This window comes from Lathyrus oleraceus, chromosome 6, assembly GCF_024323335.1.
Source record: "Lathyrus oleraceus cultivar Zhongwan6 chromosome 6, CAAS_Psat_ZW6_1.0, whole genome shotgun sequence".
Lineage (NCBI taxonomy): Eukaryota > Viridiplantae > Streptophyta > Magnoliopsida > Fabales > Fabaceae > Lathyrus > Lathyrus oleraceus.
Window position 1 is genome coordinate 149396769 of NC_066584.1, and position 15260 is coordinate 149412028.

The following is a 15260-nucleotide window of genomic DNA, read 5'->3' on the forward strand; positions in this document are numbered from 1 at the left end:
TCTTCGTGTCATCTTGGCATTAGTTGCACATTTTGACCTTGAGTTGCATCAAATGGATGTGAAAACAGCCTTTCTTAATGGTGATTTAAAGGAGGAGGTTTATATGAAACAACCTGAAGGTTTCTCTTCTAATAGTGGTGAGCATTTGGTTTGCAAGCTTAAGAGATCCATATATGGGTTTAAATAAGCCTCTCGTCAATGGTATCTTAAATTCCATGAAACGATATCCTCATCTGGGTTTATTAAAAACCCCATGGATCAATGTATATACCAGAAGGTCAGTGGGAGTAAAATTTGTTTTCTCATTTTGTATGTGGATGACATACTACTTGCAACCAATGATAAAGGTTTTCTACATGAGGTGAAACAATTCCTTTCTAAAAACTTTGATATGAAGGATATGGGTGAGGCATCTTATGTCATTGGCATTAAGATCCACAAAGATAGACTTCGAGGAATTTTGGGTCTATCACAAGAAACCTACATCAATAAAGTTTTAGAGAGATTTAGAATGAAAGATTGTTCACCAAGTGTTGCACTCATTGTCAAGGGCGATAAATTTAATTTGAATGAATGCCCTAAGAATGATTTTGAGCGGGAACAAATGAAGAACATTCCATATGCTTCTGTTGTTGGAAGTCTTATGTATGCTCAAGTATGCATAAGGCCCGACATTGCATTTGCTGTTGGAATCTTAGAAAGATATCAGAGTAATCCAGGTATGGATCACTGGAAAGCTGCAAATAAGGTGTTGAGATATCTTAAAGGAATAAAAGATTACATGCTAATGTATAGGCAGACGGACAATCTTGATGTGATCGGCTATTCAGACTCTGACTTTGCTGGTTGTGTTGATTCTCACAAATCAACATCAGGATATAACTTTATGATGGCTGATTGAGCTATTTCATGGAGAAGTACTAAGCAAACCTTGGTTGCTACTTCTACTATGGAAGCCGAGTTTGTCTCCTGTTTTGAGGCTACTTCTCATGGTGTATGGCTTAAGAGTTTTATTTTTGGGCTTAGAATCATGGATTCTATTTCTAAACCTCTGAAGATTTTTTGCGATAATTCAGCAGCTGTCTTTATGGCTAAGAACAATAAAAGTGGAAGTCGAAGCAAACACATCGACATAAAGTATTTAGCCATTAGAGAAAGAGTTAAAGATAAAATAGTAGTTATTAATCATATTAGTACTGATTTAATGATCGTTGATCCTTTGACTAAGGGCATGCCACCAATAAAATTTAAGGATCATGTAGAGAAACATGGGACTTGGGTCCTCCTTATGATTGTATACATACAGTTTATTAATAAAACTCTTATATTGTGATGTTTTCTCATTTTCATGCGCACATCAGTTTGAGAAAATATGTTACATATGGACCAAGAGTAAACATTGGTTTATTCATCAAGTTAGTTACCATATTACAGATATATACTTGAAAATAGACATGTTGTAATACATATATGAGACTACTCACTTTAAGAGGGACTATCTATATGATTCACATATTTATTTCTTGAGTAAGTTTTTCATGACTCATTTATGTCAATAATCAGTTCTATGGACCAAGTGGGAGAATGTAACGGTTTCTTATTTTTATTATAATAATCATTAATAATAAAAAACTAATTTTAATGTGGTCCATAGTTTTGGGATTTTGGTTCTGAAAATGGTATGATTTATTTTGGTTTTAATGTAAATTGATATGACCATTTAATTGGGTGGTAATGAGTTTTAATGGCTTTAAATTCTTGATGGTAGAATCAAGCCTATAAATAGTCTTTGGTCCCCAAAGCTTTCTCTCATCAGAAAAGAAATACACCATCCATATTGAGAGAGCAAGAGCTTGGAAGAATCAAAGGCAGTGCACTCACAACACTGCAACAATGGTTGGAGGTAAAACCTCTAATTCTATTTCCGCATTTTGTTTTATTGATCTTGTTGTTCTTTTGTTATAAGGAACATATGATCAATATATATATTAATCTAACAGTTAGACGATTGATTATGTTGTTATTATGTCAGATGGCTGTTATGTTGCTATTATGTTAGGTGGTTATTATGTTGTTATCATGTTTGGATAGTTATTGCGTTGTTGCTCCATATTGATAATTGTGATGTTGCTATTATATGTGGGTAACTGTTGTGTGGATTATGTGGAGTTGTGTTGTGGAATGGGTGATGTGCATGTGATAATCTGATGCTTACTTATTATCATGATTTCCTTTATATAATTGTGATATCTCACCCCTTATGTTTGAATGTTGCCTCCACGTGGATAACATGCAAATAATCCGCAGTAGGAGCTCAAATGTGAGTGGAAGATGAAGTTTTCCATTTTATTTTAGTGTCGGCGTCTGCTGTGATGTGTAACACCGAAGAATTTGGAATGCAGTGTCTTTCGTTATGTTTTAACATTTCTTATAATAACATGTTATGTTGATGTTGGATATGTGAGTTAACTGTTTGTTATTGTGTGTCCGCTGCTATTTAATAACAGTTAACATTCAGACATGTAGTTATTACTATTATTTTTATAAATGTCAAATGTTACACGTCTTTTCGATTGAGCATGTTGATTGTATGTTGTAGTGTAGTATCTCAAATTGCATGTTGAATTATTTTACTCTGATAGATGTTTTAAATTTATGCGGGGAAATTTAGGGTGTTACACTCCCTATTCAGAAGAGCAACCCTTATTTTCGGAGTCAGCAAACGACCGCATAAGTGACGCACAATCATCTTCCGTATTGTCATCAGAAAAGAGAGTGTCAAAAGAGGAATCATTGGAGAAAGCTCACCATCCAGAAAATCCTTAAAATATATCTCTAAATCAGAATCCTCAGTTATATATATATATATATATATATATATATATATATATATATATATATATATATATATATATATATATATATATATATATATATATATATATATATATATATGACCTCATTGACTGATTTATCAATGACTAAGTGAGAAGGATTTGGGCTAGAAGATACTCATTCCCTAACTAAGGAAGGAGAATCATCACTCCTAGAATGGTTAGACAAACTTATGGGACTATCACTCATATTGACTATGATAAATGAAATGCTGAAGATATAAAAAAACTTACGGTAAATAGGGTACCTTAGAGAATTAAAAGTTGACGGAAAAGGTGAAGTTCAAGTGGGAGAATGGAAGTTTCGTTCAAAAAATAACAATCACTCTGGGAGATACTCCCGGGAAGGAAGAAGGAGATACACTCACAAGTTGAAACTTATTATCAAAGGAAGCAAAAAGTTATCTAAAAACTCGAAAACCCTTATATATAAATGAAGGCAGCCAACATGCCAGACCAGCAGGAGCGGGAAATTACATGACCGACATTTGCTCTTAGGGAACATAAACAAACTCAAGTGCACTACAAGGAAACGTCATGCCCTAAGCTGATAATCTCAAACCACATGTCAAGAAAAATCGGTGAAACGTTTGATGATGGGAAAATATTTAATGTGCTTGTTCCTCACTACTTTTGCAACTGATCAAAAATCTCTCACTTCTCTCTAAGAGCTAATATCATTGCTAGAGTTTGACCACAACTTCAAAGACTTCCCTGACTAATTTACGCCCAACAAGCCTTAGGGGCAACTATTATGGGTTGGTCAGAGGGCAAAAGAAAATGCCCAATCAGATGTAAGCCCAAATCCAAGTGATCCAACGTATGAAATCATCACATATAAAATTCAAAGTACACTTTTATGATCTTCACTTTTTACTATAATTATTTTGTACTCTAAACTGACTTGAGCGTTGAAGTGATAATGTTGCAGATCCATCCCACACCACCGCATCAAAAATCAACCTCACCAATTCATGGTCCTCTATTATCGTTCCACACGAAGTTTGATTTTCCAACGAAACTTATATTAAAATGAATTTCCAACAATTAAATTATTAAAAATATAACATAAATAAAAAAGAGAAAAAAGAATATGCACCAACAGTGTAAAATATTTTTACACTGTCAACCAATCACGGACGTGTATCCCGCTAAGACACACGTTTAATTTTAAAATACTGATATGACATGACAGAATGTTATAATTCTATTAGATGATAATGTAAAACTAGTTTACACAGACAATATTAAATCTTTAATCTCAATAAAAAATATATTACGAAGAGATTAAATATATAAGAATAAACAAAACTTAAGGTAGTGAAAGAAAAAAAAATCTTGATATTTATATTTTTCTTTTCGCATATTTAATTCAAAATATTAAAAAAAAAAGTATAAACCCTAAATCCGCCTCTCATCGCAATCCTCTTCAAGCTAGTTTTGCACAGACTAGCGACTCCGCCACCGCCAATCACAAAGGTACTCCCTTTTCGCTTCATTCTTGTAGTATTATTCATCAATCGTTAAACCTAATCCTCAAATTTCTTCCACTTGTATCTACCGTTCCTCAAACCTCTAGGTCTGTGAAACTTTCATTTGCTTTACGCGATTTCTCTGCTGCCTATCTAATTCATTTTTTCTCTGCATTTTGAATTTCATTTTGATATGGTTAACATGACTGCAGTACCGTTCTGTTGTAATATTTGCATCTATTTCATTGAACTTGCAACCCATTTTGCTTTGTTAATCGGTTATGCTCATTCTGTGATTTGTTAGTTTCCCTTTATTTTGTAGAAAATTTTGAATCTTTTTGTTCATTTGTTGTTCTGGTATTATGCTATTATTGATGGTTATAATGACATTCTTCATTCAGGTGAAGCAAGTTCTTCAAAGTTTTCCGCACCAGCTTTGTTTTTAGTAGTTACTTGGAGTTAATTTTCAACAGACAAAGATGGTTGGTTTACTTTCTCCCTTAAATTGTTTAAGATTTCATTCGAACTGACTAATTTGATTGCTCGAGTTTTCGTACCTCTTTATTGGTAGCTGTCAATGTTTTTTGAATTTCACAAGTAATTCTTATTCACCTTTTATATTTTATGTTGTTTGTTTATAGTTTCTCTTGTTTTTGTGTCATTTTAGCCTCAAGGAGATTATATGGACCGTTGGAAACGGGATTATGGCTACCGTCTTGATCACTTTGAGCGCAAACGCAAGAAGACGGCTCGTGATGTTCATAAGCACTCTAAAACGGCCCAGAAGGTTTCGCCGACCCCAACTACCTTTTTGTCCCTCTATCTATAAAATGTTTTAATTAAAATTGTTTTTATTGAAACAAGTTATGTTTTTGTATATTTTGTCGTAAATCTGTACAAGTTTCTGTTTGATTTTTTCGGAACAGACTCTGGGTATTAAGGGCAAGATGATTGCAAAGAAAAATTATGCCGAAAAAGCTCAGATGAAGAGGACGTGAGTTTTCTTGCCGCCTCTTTATCTTGTTACTTTTTTATCCTTGCTTAGCATCTAAAATTTTAATTTTAATTTTAATTTGTTATATTCCAAGTCTTCATGTCAAATTTTTTGGGACTTGATTTCTTTAATCTGGATTATTTATGTTTATTCAAGAGTTGTTGGTTGTTAATAATCAGCACAGTAGGTTTTCATTGATATAGATTTGTTGAATTGTTGGTTAATTGTATGAGAGGATTATTTCACTCTTGTCTGTCAACAGTTTGGCCATGCACGAAGAGTCAACATCCAGGCGCAAGGCTGATGATAATGTTCAGGAAGGAGCTGTTCCTGCATATCTTCTGGATCGTGAAAACACGACCAGAGCGAAGGTATATTATTCATGCAGTATTAAAAGACAATTTTGGCTCTTGATTCTCTTTCACACTCTTGGAAGTAATGTGACTATTTTATATCTTTAGATTCTCAGCAACACCATTAAGCAAAAGAGGAAGGAGAAGGCTGGGAAGTGGGATGTTCCTCTACCTAAGGTGAGATTGCATTCAATACTTTAATTTGCTTCCAATTCCCATTCTGCAATTTGCTTTTCCTTTAGGAAGGAAAAGAGCAGGGGAGGCAGGAGGAGATCTTCCTCTTTGAGTTATAACGTCTATGTTTGACTTTTCATTTCCTCAGGTACGTCCTGTGGCTGAAGATGAAATGTTCAAAGTTGTCCGCACTGGTAAAAGAAAGAGTAAGTATTACATTTATTGCTTCTGGTATTATGAGATTAGCGTTACATGATTGAAATATGTCATTTGTTATATTCAACTTCTCAACTACATGATTGCCATTTATTTTTCTTATGCATATCATGCACCTTTATCATTCTTTGTTTTCTCCCCTTAATTGATGTATCCAGGAAGTCTATATTTTCTTGCTTCATTATAGTGCCTTTATCATTCTTTGTTTTCTCACTCTAATTGATGTAACCAGAAAGTCTATATTTTCTTACTTCATTATGGCGCCTTTCTCATACTTTGTGTTCTCCCCTTAATTGTTCACCATTTTGCAGCCAAGCAATGGAAGAGGATGGTTACAAAAGCTACATTTGTTGGACCCGGTTTTACCAGAAAACCCCCAAAATATGAGAGATTCATTCGTCCTACTGGATTGCGGTTCACTAAAGCTCATGTCACTCATCCAGAACTTAAATGCACATTCAATCTAGAAATTATTGGAGTGAAGAAAAACCCTAATGGCCCTATGTACACCTCTCTTGGTGTCATTACCAAGGGATCTATAATTGAGGTATTTATGTTTCCTGCTCTTGCTCTTCCAAGTAAAGGTTATTTTAATCACAAATTAAAGCATTGAAGTTGATCCCACTTGAACTTTTCAATTATTGATCTGCAATTTGTTACTAGGATTTAGTAAGTATCTGGCATTTTAAAATAGAAAACTAATTCTATCTTCCCATGTATTAACAACTCGTGCTTGTGGATATTAATGTATTCAGAGTAGTCAATAGCGGAACGGAGGCCGACTGCTATGGGAAGAGCCTTAGCAGTGCAGAACACTGTAGCGACCGCCTTAGGGTAAATAGTGGGTAGCGGGCTGGAGCGGTTCCCAACCCGGGGTGGTTTTTGTCCCACTATCCTTTTCCCCTCCTAAAAACCAAAATTACGTCTTAAATTTAAAATGTTAAGAGTAATTTTGGGTTTTTCAATCAAATTTGAATTGAGACTCAACCCTAACCTTCCTTCACGGACGTTTCACTTCAGTCTTTCTAAAGAAAAATCACAAGTTCCTCCTTCACCTCTCTTTGCACTTCGTTCTTCCCTGTGCACTTCATATATTTATAATTATTATTATTGTAGTTTGTCCAAAAAATAATCAAATAGCGGCCATCCCACTATCTTTTTTCTCAAAAAATTGTGGTAAATTTCTCTATTTTTTTTCTCTCTACTCCACTTTATCCAAAGACCTCCCTTATCTCTCTGCTCCAAAGTCACGAAGAACTTCAGACCAAACCAAAATTTGACATCCATAAACTCGACTCATCAAACAGAAGTGGCCTAACAGCATAAGCTAGTTCAATCACTTCTGAGCATGCATCCTTCTCATATACTAGGTTCTTTCTTATACAGAAGTGGCCTCCATTTTTAAAACTTTGGGGGTAGATGTGTAAGTATTGTCCAGATCAATCACTGATATATGCTCATCATTTTCTTGCTTACTGCAATTTCAGGTGAATGTTAGCGAACTTGGTTTGGTTACACCTGCAGGGAAAGTTGTGTGGGGTAAGTTTATTTGCTACTAGCATTATGGTTTTGTCATCATGACTTAAATTTTAACTGATATTGATGTATCTTATTTTTGTTTTTGCCATGAGTGCAGGTAAATATGCCCAGGTTACCAACAACCCAGAAAATGATGGTTGTATAAATGCGGTTCTACTTGTTTAAAGTCAGATCAAGGATTGTAGAACAAGTCCCGCCCCCTTGTTTTTTCTAGTCTCACTTATGATTATACCACCGGCCGCCCTCAAATGTTAGATTAAAGCTGTACTCACCGTTTTTGATACTTTAGATTTTGTCTGGAAACATGACAAATTTTTGTTGTTTGGATTGGGATACTGAATGTTGAAGAATATCATTCTTCTCTTTATTTGGATAATCAATGTAAAAGTGATCAGCTCTAGCACTTTAAGGTAGACTATTGACAAGAATCAGACAATGTTTTATGATTAAGTAATATTTTATTAGCAAGACTTCAAGTGGCTACATTTTTGTTGTGCGAATAATGTTTTCATTGTCATGTATTGCAAAATTTAAATGATGAACCATTAATACATTTGTTAACACGTGATAAGAATGAATATTTGTCTTGAAAAAATTGTTTGGTTTTCAATATTACGTTAGTTGATTTTCCTTAATTGGACACTAATAAAATTTATGGTATCAAGGTGGATCTCTCCAAAGCCTACTAACGGAGATACAATTTCTCCAAATTTATTTGTGTTTTGTTTAGGTAAATTGTCTCCAAATTTATTTGTGTTTTGTTTAGGTAAATTGTCTTATCTTATTTCGCATGTGGCGGTGGAAAGCTCTTAAGGTGGGAAGGAGATGTCTTGTTATGTCTTATGTTAAGGTGGGAAGGAGATGTCTTGTTATGTCTCATCTTATGTTTGCGAATGACTTATTATTGTGTGGGGAGGTTACAGATATTCAAATAAATCATGTTCATATTTTGGATCAGTTTTGTAGAATGTTTGGCCAACAAGTGAATGTGTTATTCGTGATTCTGGTTTTAGAAAAACAAAATATTTGTTTGTCTTGTCTTTGAGTGGTAGAGCGCCGACGAAAGAAGAATATTGCTATATCATTGTTCATGTTAATTCTAAGCTCACATTTTCGAAGGCTAACCAATTGTTGTTTGCAGGGATGGTAATTTTAGCAATTCATTTGTTGTTTCACTAGGGAGCATTGAACATAGTGAGATTTCTTTTCTAGAGCAACCTCTTTGTGAGACACCACATATCCACCCAAAACCTTAAGGTAATAGGTGAGTGGGTTCTCTCACTTATATATGCTCAAGTCTCCACATTATCAATCAATGTGAGGCTATTATCCACACTACTCACACTTGACATATTCTCAGATGTTATAAATAAAGCTTGCTTTTTTAAAATTGGGGTGGAAGCTTCAATCTGAATGTCGAGATTTATCGCGTGAGGTGCTTTGGGGAAAATACCGTCATAGTGATGTTCTTTAAAAGGTTAGTTTGAAGCCTTCTGACTCAAGTCTTTGGAAAGGAATTGTTAAGCTGTGGCCTAAGCTCAATGAGAATTGTTTTTGGTTTATTGGTGATGGTAAAACAGTGGAAGCTGGACGAGATTGTGGATTGCACCAGGACTAAGGATTATTGATTTAAATATCCAAATTCCAAGTGCTTTACAACATGCTAATGTTTCAGAATTGCTGAATGTAGATGGTGAATGGAATTGATCCTTGTTGGATCATTGGCTTCCCGTGGATGTTTTGAGACAATTTGCATGCATTTTTCTTCTTTATGATGATGCAGGTCTAGAGCTGGAATAACAAATGGTAGACACGATTTTCCTGGGATGGACTATTGAAGGAGAGTGGAAGGATTTTTGGCCTATAACTTGTCATTGTATTTGGGGTTTTTGCAATAAAGAAATACAAGAAAGACTACTTCAAGAGACCAACTCAGTCGAATAAAATTTGTTCATTTATTCTCGTACACTACAAAAATAAAAGAATTACTTAAATATAATTTTTCTTTTAAAACTTGTAATTTTCGTGTATATTATATGTTTAATTTTAAAGAAAAATTTGTATCAATTAATGAAGAGAAAAGAATAGTTTTAATATGACCATTTACAAACACTTATATTTCCAATAGGATACAACTTTTTTTACAATTTTTTTACATTTCAAAATATAAACAAATAAAACATAATAATACTACCAATGACTTAAATACAACTTTTGTCAAAACATAATATTAATTATATTTTGGAAATTCTCCAACATGATGTTCCAATTTGTCTCCAAATGCCCTAGATAAAATGTACAATTTGTTTTAATGGAACTTAAGAAAAAGGCCGTTTATATTTATTAGCAAAGTGACAACAATCACATTTAGATTTTGAATTATTCAAATACATAAGGAAATACATTAAACATATGTTTGAGTACATCATATGGGTGATATACCTATGGTTCCAAAGTCTAAAACTATTAGAAACAACATAATTAAAAGAAATGCTATCAGCATTTTTTATTGAAGGCCACAATTTGTTGAGGGGATTGATAAAAATATGTACAAGTTGTTACTGATTTTAGTGCATGAACAACACTTGATTGAAAATCTAAAGCTAATTGACAATTAAGAGACGTAGAAACTTTGCAAGCATAACTTAAGTTGTAATTAATCTTAGAAATATAAAGTTATTAGGCATATTGACTTTGATAGGCTTAATTTGATGACAGGAATGCTCAGCTCAATATTGATTGATCGATCAAAGATACAACTCTAAACAACTAGGACCGATATCTTTGAAAACAGGTGTGTCACATGTCGGTATCCGACACTTATATAATACCGGTATGATGTGTATTATAAAAGTCAATTAAATATAAAAAAATCAAACAAGTATCTTTAAAAAATTGATTTTTTTTCTTTGCTTTGACACATTTTGAATCGATGTCCAATATCTGTGTGACACTTATATAACACGTGTTCAATAATTCAGACAAGTTTTCTTCAAAAATAGTATGTTCTTTTTTCCTCAAACACACTTTATACAATTTTTTAGACAAATCTGATACACTATTAGAAAGGTTAAAGATGTATGGAATCATTGTTATCAATGAAAAATTAAAAGACATTAATTTTGATTTAGAATATTTTTAATTCTTTTGATATTAGATGAATAAATAAAACCCAAATACTATGATATAACTCTGTATCGTGTCGCTGTATCCATGCATCATATCAACTAACAGCTATATCATGTAGACAAACTGAAAACAATGACTTGTAAATTAACTCAAATATCTTGTAAGTTATACAAATTCAAACTACTAAAAATATTTCAAATTGCTTAAACACCCAGATGCTTAAAATATCACTGCCATATACTTGAAATTCAAAGCAAAACATACAATTATACAAAGCATATTTGATTATTGACTAATAATCCGAGTAGATTGAGGTGCAAGATTCATTGAAATTTGAGGCTCAACAACTTGCAGTAAACCAATATTCAACCTACTTGTCAAATCTTCCACTTGTATTTTCACAACATCTCTCCTCATTCCGATGTCAGCAGCATACCTACTAGCACAGTAAACTCCGACCGCAGTTGCCGCCATTCCATAAACATTTGTAGTCACTAGACGAAGTGGCGTAGATAGAACAGCAGCAAGAGGTCCACCTATGATGGAAACTGCTTGACCACTCTGCCCGATTGTTCCTTCGTTGATAACCACGAGTCCGGTTTTGCAATAAATGGCGAAGTCTTCACAGTTGCTCTTGAATATGTTATAGCAACGGAAGCCGTTTTCGAGCAAATACTTAGCTCGATGAACTACGGTATCGTCGTCATCAGAGACTGCAAGAGTGCATGTTCCACCGCGTGCTTTTGCGAGGAAGAGAGCTGGGGAGACGGCATACTCAAAACGATATAAGACACCGCCGGATAGAAAGCAATTCATGCATGAGACGACGACACCATGCTCGTCTTGGGCTGTTGTGCAACTTGGGCAAATTTCTCGGGATCTGGCCGGGCCGGAACTGGTGAGGAGAACATCGAGAACGGTACCGGTTCCTACTTCTTGTCCACGTCTGGTGAAGTGGACGACTTTGTCATCACCAACATAAATGCCTGTCATTCATTTCAGTTCACAGGAGAAAATCCCAGCATTAAAAAGATAGTCTAAAAAATGAGGCATAGTTCAGTTTTGATGCTTATTTGAAGTGCATGAAAGTGCATGAAAGGGTGGAAATAGGCTTGGCCGAACTAAGTCTGACCTACTAAAATTTCGAAGCTTAAGTCTGGCATGTAGCCTGTCAAAGGCCTACTTTTAGGGGAGGGATACATTGATAGCTACATAAATTCAACATCGTTAAAATGAAAAATAACAAATCTGCAAACAAGCTCATAACATCCATGTTAATGGGATAAAACGGCAAAATCAAAATGCTTATAAATGTGACAAAATACGAATAACCCAAATAACCATGTCTCTGGATCTGTCATGTTGATGACAAGTGAACTTTTTTCAAAAAAATAAATTAAAGAGGCTGTATAGCATAACAAGGGTAAGGTAAAAGGATATGACATGGTTCTAATGTATAAAGATACCAATCAGATTACAAAATTGATAGCAGCAAAGCATGTAAATATAAGAGTTGATAAACCATGATAGGTTTCCTTCTTACTCCCTCCCTCCGTCTCATAAAAAGTCTCCGTCTCAAAATAATTGCCTCTTTATATACAAATGCATCATTTAATATTATTTTTTCACTACTATACCTCTATTTATTACCTTTCACTTTATTCAACTACACTATTGACTACAATTATTAAGGGTATTTTAATAAACAATATTAATTTTATCATTAAAATCAACACATCTTATCATTTTCTTAAGAGCCACTTATCGATCAAATAAGACACTTCTTATGAGACGAAGGGGGTAAGTTATATAGAAATCTTCAAATAGAGAGAATCTTAGGAAGATCTATAGTATGGAATGCAGAGTAGTCAATAGCGGCCAATACTGGCACTAATCCGCTATAGCGGAGCGAAGGCCGGCCACTGGGAAGGGCCTTACCAGAGCAGCTCCCGACCTGGAGCAGTTTCTATTCAGCTATCCTTTCCCTATCTGAAAAATCAAAATTACCCCTTAAATTTAAAAGGTTTTAAGGATGATTTTGGGTTTTTCAATCAAATTTGAGTTGAGACTCAACCCTAATCTTCCATCACCGACATTTCCGCAAAGCAAAATCACAAGTTCCTCCCTCACACCTCTCTCTCTCTCTGCACATCGTTCCTCCCCTGCACCTCATGTTTATAATTATTATTCAAGTAGTTTGTCCAAAAAATGATCATATAGCGGTCATCCCGCCCGCTATACACTATCATGCTATCCCATTTTTGAGGTTACACGTTCCGTACCTCTATCCGGGATTGAACTACTCTGATGGAAAGCGCTATATAGTAGCTATGTGGCTCAAGTCTTCAACTACCAAATCTACTGTTTTTCCAGTGGTACATGTTGAATATTTACAATGTCTAAAAAACTACATAAAGTTTCAACAAAATCACGGTGACACATGATTATAGCAAATTCACCCAATAACAACAACACAAAATTCTTCACTTAATAAGATCAATTTATATATCCTCTAAAACTCTTAGCATCTCTTACTTCTTTGAACTACAAACATGAATTGCAAAATAACACAAACAAAACAAATAATTGAAAACTAAATAAAACAGAAAAGAGAAGAAAAAAGAGAGAACCGTGATGAGCATATATATAAGCAGTTCTCCAAGAATAAATATGATCGCCTGCTTTCAGGCTCTCCCTAGTTACCCTGCACATCCATTTTTTCAAACACAAAAAAACAAAACAAAATCTCACTAAGATTTTTCAAAATGTTGTTTTGCAAAACATAGGAAGAATCGAAAATTAAGAATACCTGTTGGAAAGTAGCCCCATTTTTCCTCTCTTCTACAGAGCAACTTGATTCCTTTCCTTCGCCAATATTCCTCTCTTCTACAGTTGTATCCTTTGCTGGATGTAGATTCATTGAAGTAAACTTACATTGTAACGTAAACTGTTGAAATGTTTTATGTGAAATGACGATTGTGTCCTTCGGGGGATGCTTACTTCGCCGTTAAGGAAAAGAGAAGATGCGTGACGTGGAATTGAATTACGAGAAGTTGCGCAAAGATGGGTTGTCTTAAACACGACCACGTGGCAATGAAATTTTTATCTTTACTTTAATTTTTTCATATTCGTCAAAACGTGATTATATGTGTTGGCATGAAATTTTTACTTGGTAAAAAACAACTTAACGCTGGATTGAGAAAATATTGAGTGTTAATATGATTGACATATGCCGACACTAGTGGTATATCGATTAGAGCATTTCGACTTGTATCTTGAGATATGATTTGGAAGAATCTCAATAACAAATATTGAGAAATGAGTTGGAGGAATCTTAGGTATAGATATGGATAATCACTCGACATCATGTCGAGGTTGAGACCTTTGACGAACTCAAAAGACTTGAGGAAACCAAAGACTGAAGAAGGGCCTTAACGCTATCAACAACTGCCTTCGACGAGCAGAAAATTACTACTCGCTAAAGAGAAGTTAGAGAATGTGAGATAATGGTTTTTAGCAGTTTTCAAGCACTGACGGCGTGACAATGCATTAGAGGAATAAGTTGCATGTCTTTGAAGACGTGCCGATTCTTTAGGAGTGAAATGTTGAAACAACTTGTTTTAGTTTAGTATATATAGCAGACTCATATGTTGTAATCAAATTCACAAAATTTATATACTTTCTCTATAGAATTGGAGTACCCAAGCCAAAATGTGAAATAGTTTGTGAGTAACATGTGAGTCTGCGTCCCTTTTATTGTACTACCTTTATGTTTCCTTAATTGAAACACCTTTTCTTTTTGTCATTTACTGCATTCATCTCATATTGTTTATTGCAAAGTTCCTTTACTGCAATTCAAGCTTTATTGTCTTTAAAATTTGTCTTTATCCTGTCTGTACACAGACATTCATAGTCACTTCATATACATATTTTCTTGTAAATGTGTTTCCATAGAATTGCTCCATAGATTTTTCGAGTTAATCTCACAAACTTTCAAACTCGTGATTGTTCGCTAAAAACACATGCGAACAAATTGACACTCATAGTGAGACTATTTTGTGCAAAAATATTTTTCTTTTATAAGAAACTATCCTATTTTACAAATTTTTTTCATTGTGAAATGTTTTCAATGTCCAGAGTCATATGCGTCTAAGAAATGGTAGGATCTTAGAAGAAATGGTTAACCCAAAAAATATTTCTCGTGCTCTAAATGATGCTCCAGACCCTGAACCAACAATCACCATGACAATTGGTACAACAGGAACAACAAACCCTATCGGAGTCACATGCTCAGTTCTATCTCCGGTAGCGAATTTGACGTCAATACTAGGAGTAGTAGTTGCTTTATCGTCGGTAACAAGTGTACCAACCTCACACATGCCTACTTTGATAGTTAGGGAAACCCTAATCTCTCTTATGTTCCAAGTTTCACTTTACCCAAAACAACCACCCCGTCAACTAGAAATTAGCCTCTAATGAAAGCATGTTG

At 34.4% G+C, this 15260-nt stretch overlaps 2 protein-coding genes across 5 annotated transcripts in view; one reads left to right on the forward strand and one right to left on the reverse strand.

The window, feature by feature from the left end:
• Positions 1–8127, forward strand: part of LOC127091402 (uncharacterized) — a 66158-nt gene extending 58031 nt beyond the window's left edge. The window contains exons 1-10 of one of the 3 annotated variants that reach the window (XM_051030029.1): positions 4224–4373; positions 4768–4848; positions 5034–5153; positions 5293–5360; positions 5623–5731; positions 5822–5890; positions 6036–6093; positions 6415–6650; positions 7591–7642; positions 7740–8127. In XM_051030029.1, coding sequence (XP_050885986.1) covers positions 4846–4848; positions 5034–5153; positions 5293–5360; positions 5623–5731; positions 5822–5890; positions 6036–6093; positions 6415–6650; positions 7591–7642; positions 7740–7807 — 783 coding nt within the window. In that variant the 5' untranslated portion in view covers positions 4224–4373; positions 4768–4845 and the 3' untranslated portion in view covers positions 7808–8127. Of the gene's footprint in view, positions 1–4223; positions 4474–4767; positions 4849–5033; positions 5154–5292; positions 5361–5622; positions 5732–5821; positions 5891–6035; positions 6094–6414; positions 6651–7590; positions 7643–7739 lie in introns of those variants that run through there. The other 2 variants (XM_051030030.1, XM_051030032.1) reach the window with 2 other exon arrangements.
• Positions 8128–10895: 2768 nt separating this feature from the next.
• Positions 10896–13811, reverse strand: LOC127091399 (protein LEAD-SENSITIVE 1). 2 transcript variants are annotated; one of them, XM_051030025.1, is made up of 4 exons: positions 13581–13772; positions 13402–13475; positions 11904–11979; positions 10896–11757 (listed from the first exon to the last, which is right to left on the reverse strand). In XM_051030025.1, exons 2-4 carry the CDS (start codon positions 13411–13413, stop codon positions 11057–11059), a joined length of 789 nt encoding a protein of 262 aa, XP_050885982.1. In that variant the 5' UTR covers positions 13414–13475; positions 13581–13772; the 3' UTR covers positions 10896–11056. The 2 variants fall into 2 exon arrangements, with proteins under 2 accessions (XP_050885982.1, XP_050885981.1); XM_051030024.1 differs by lacking the exon at positions 11904–11979 and having other exon boundaries at positions 13581–13811.
• Positions 13812–15260: the final 1449 nt, after the last annotated feature.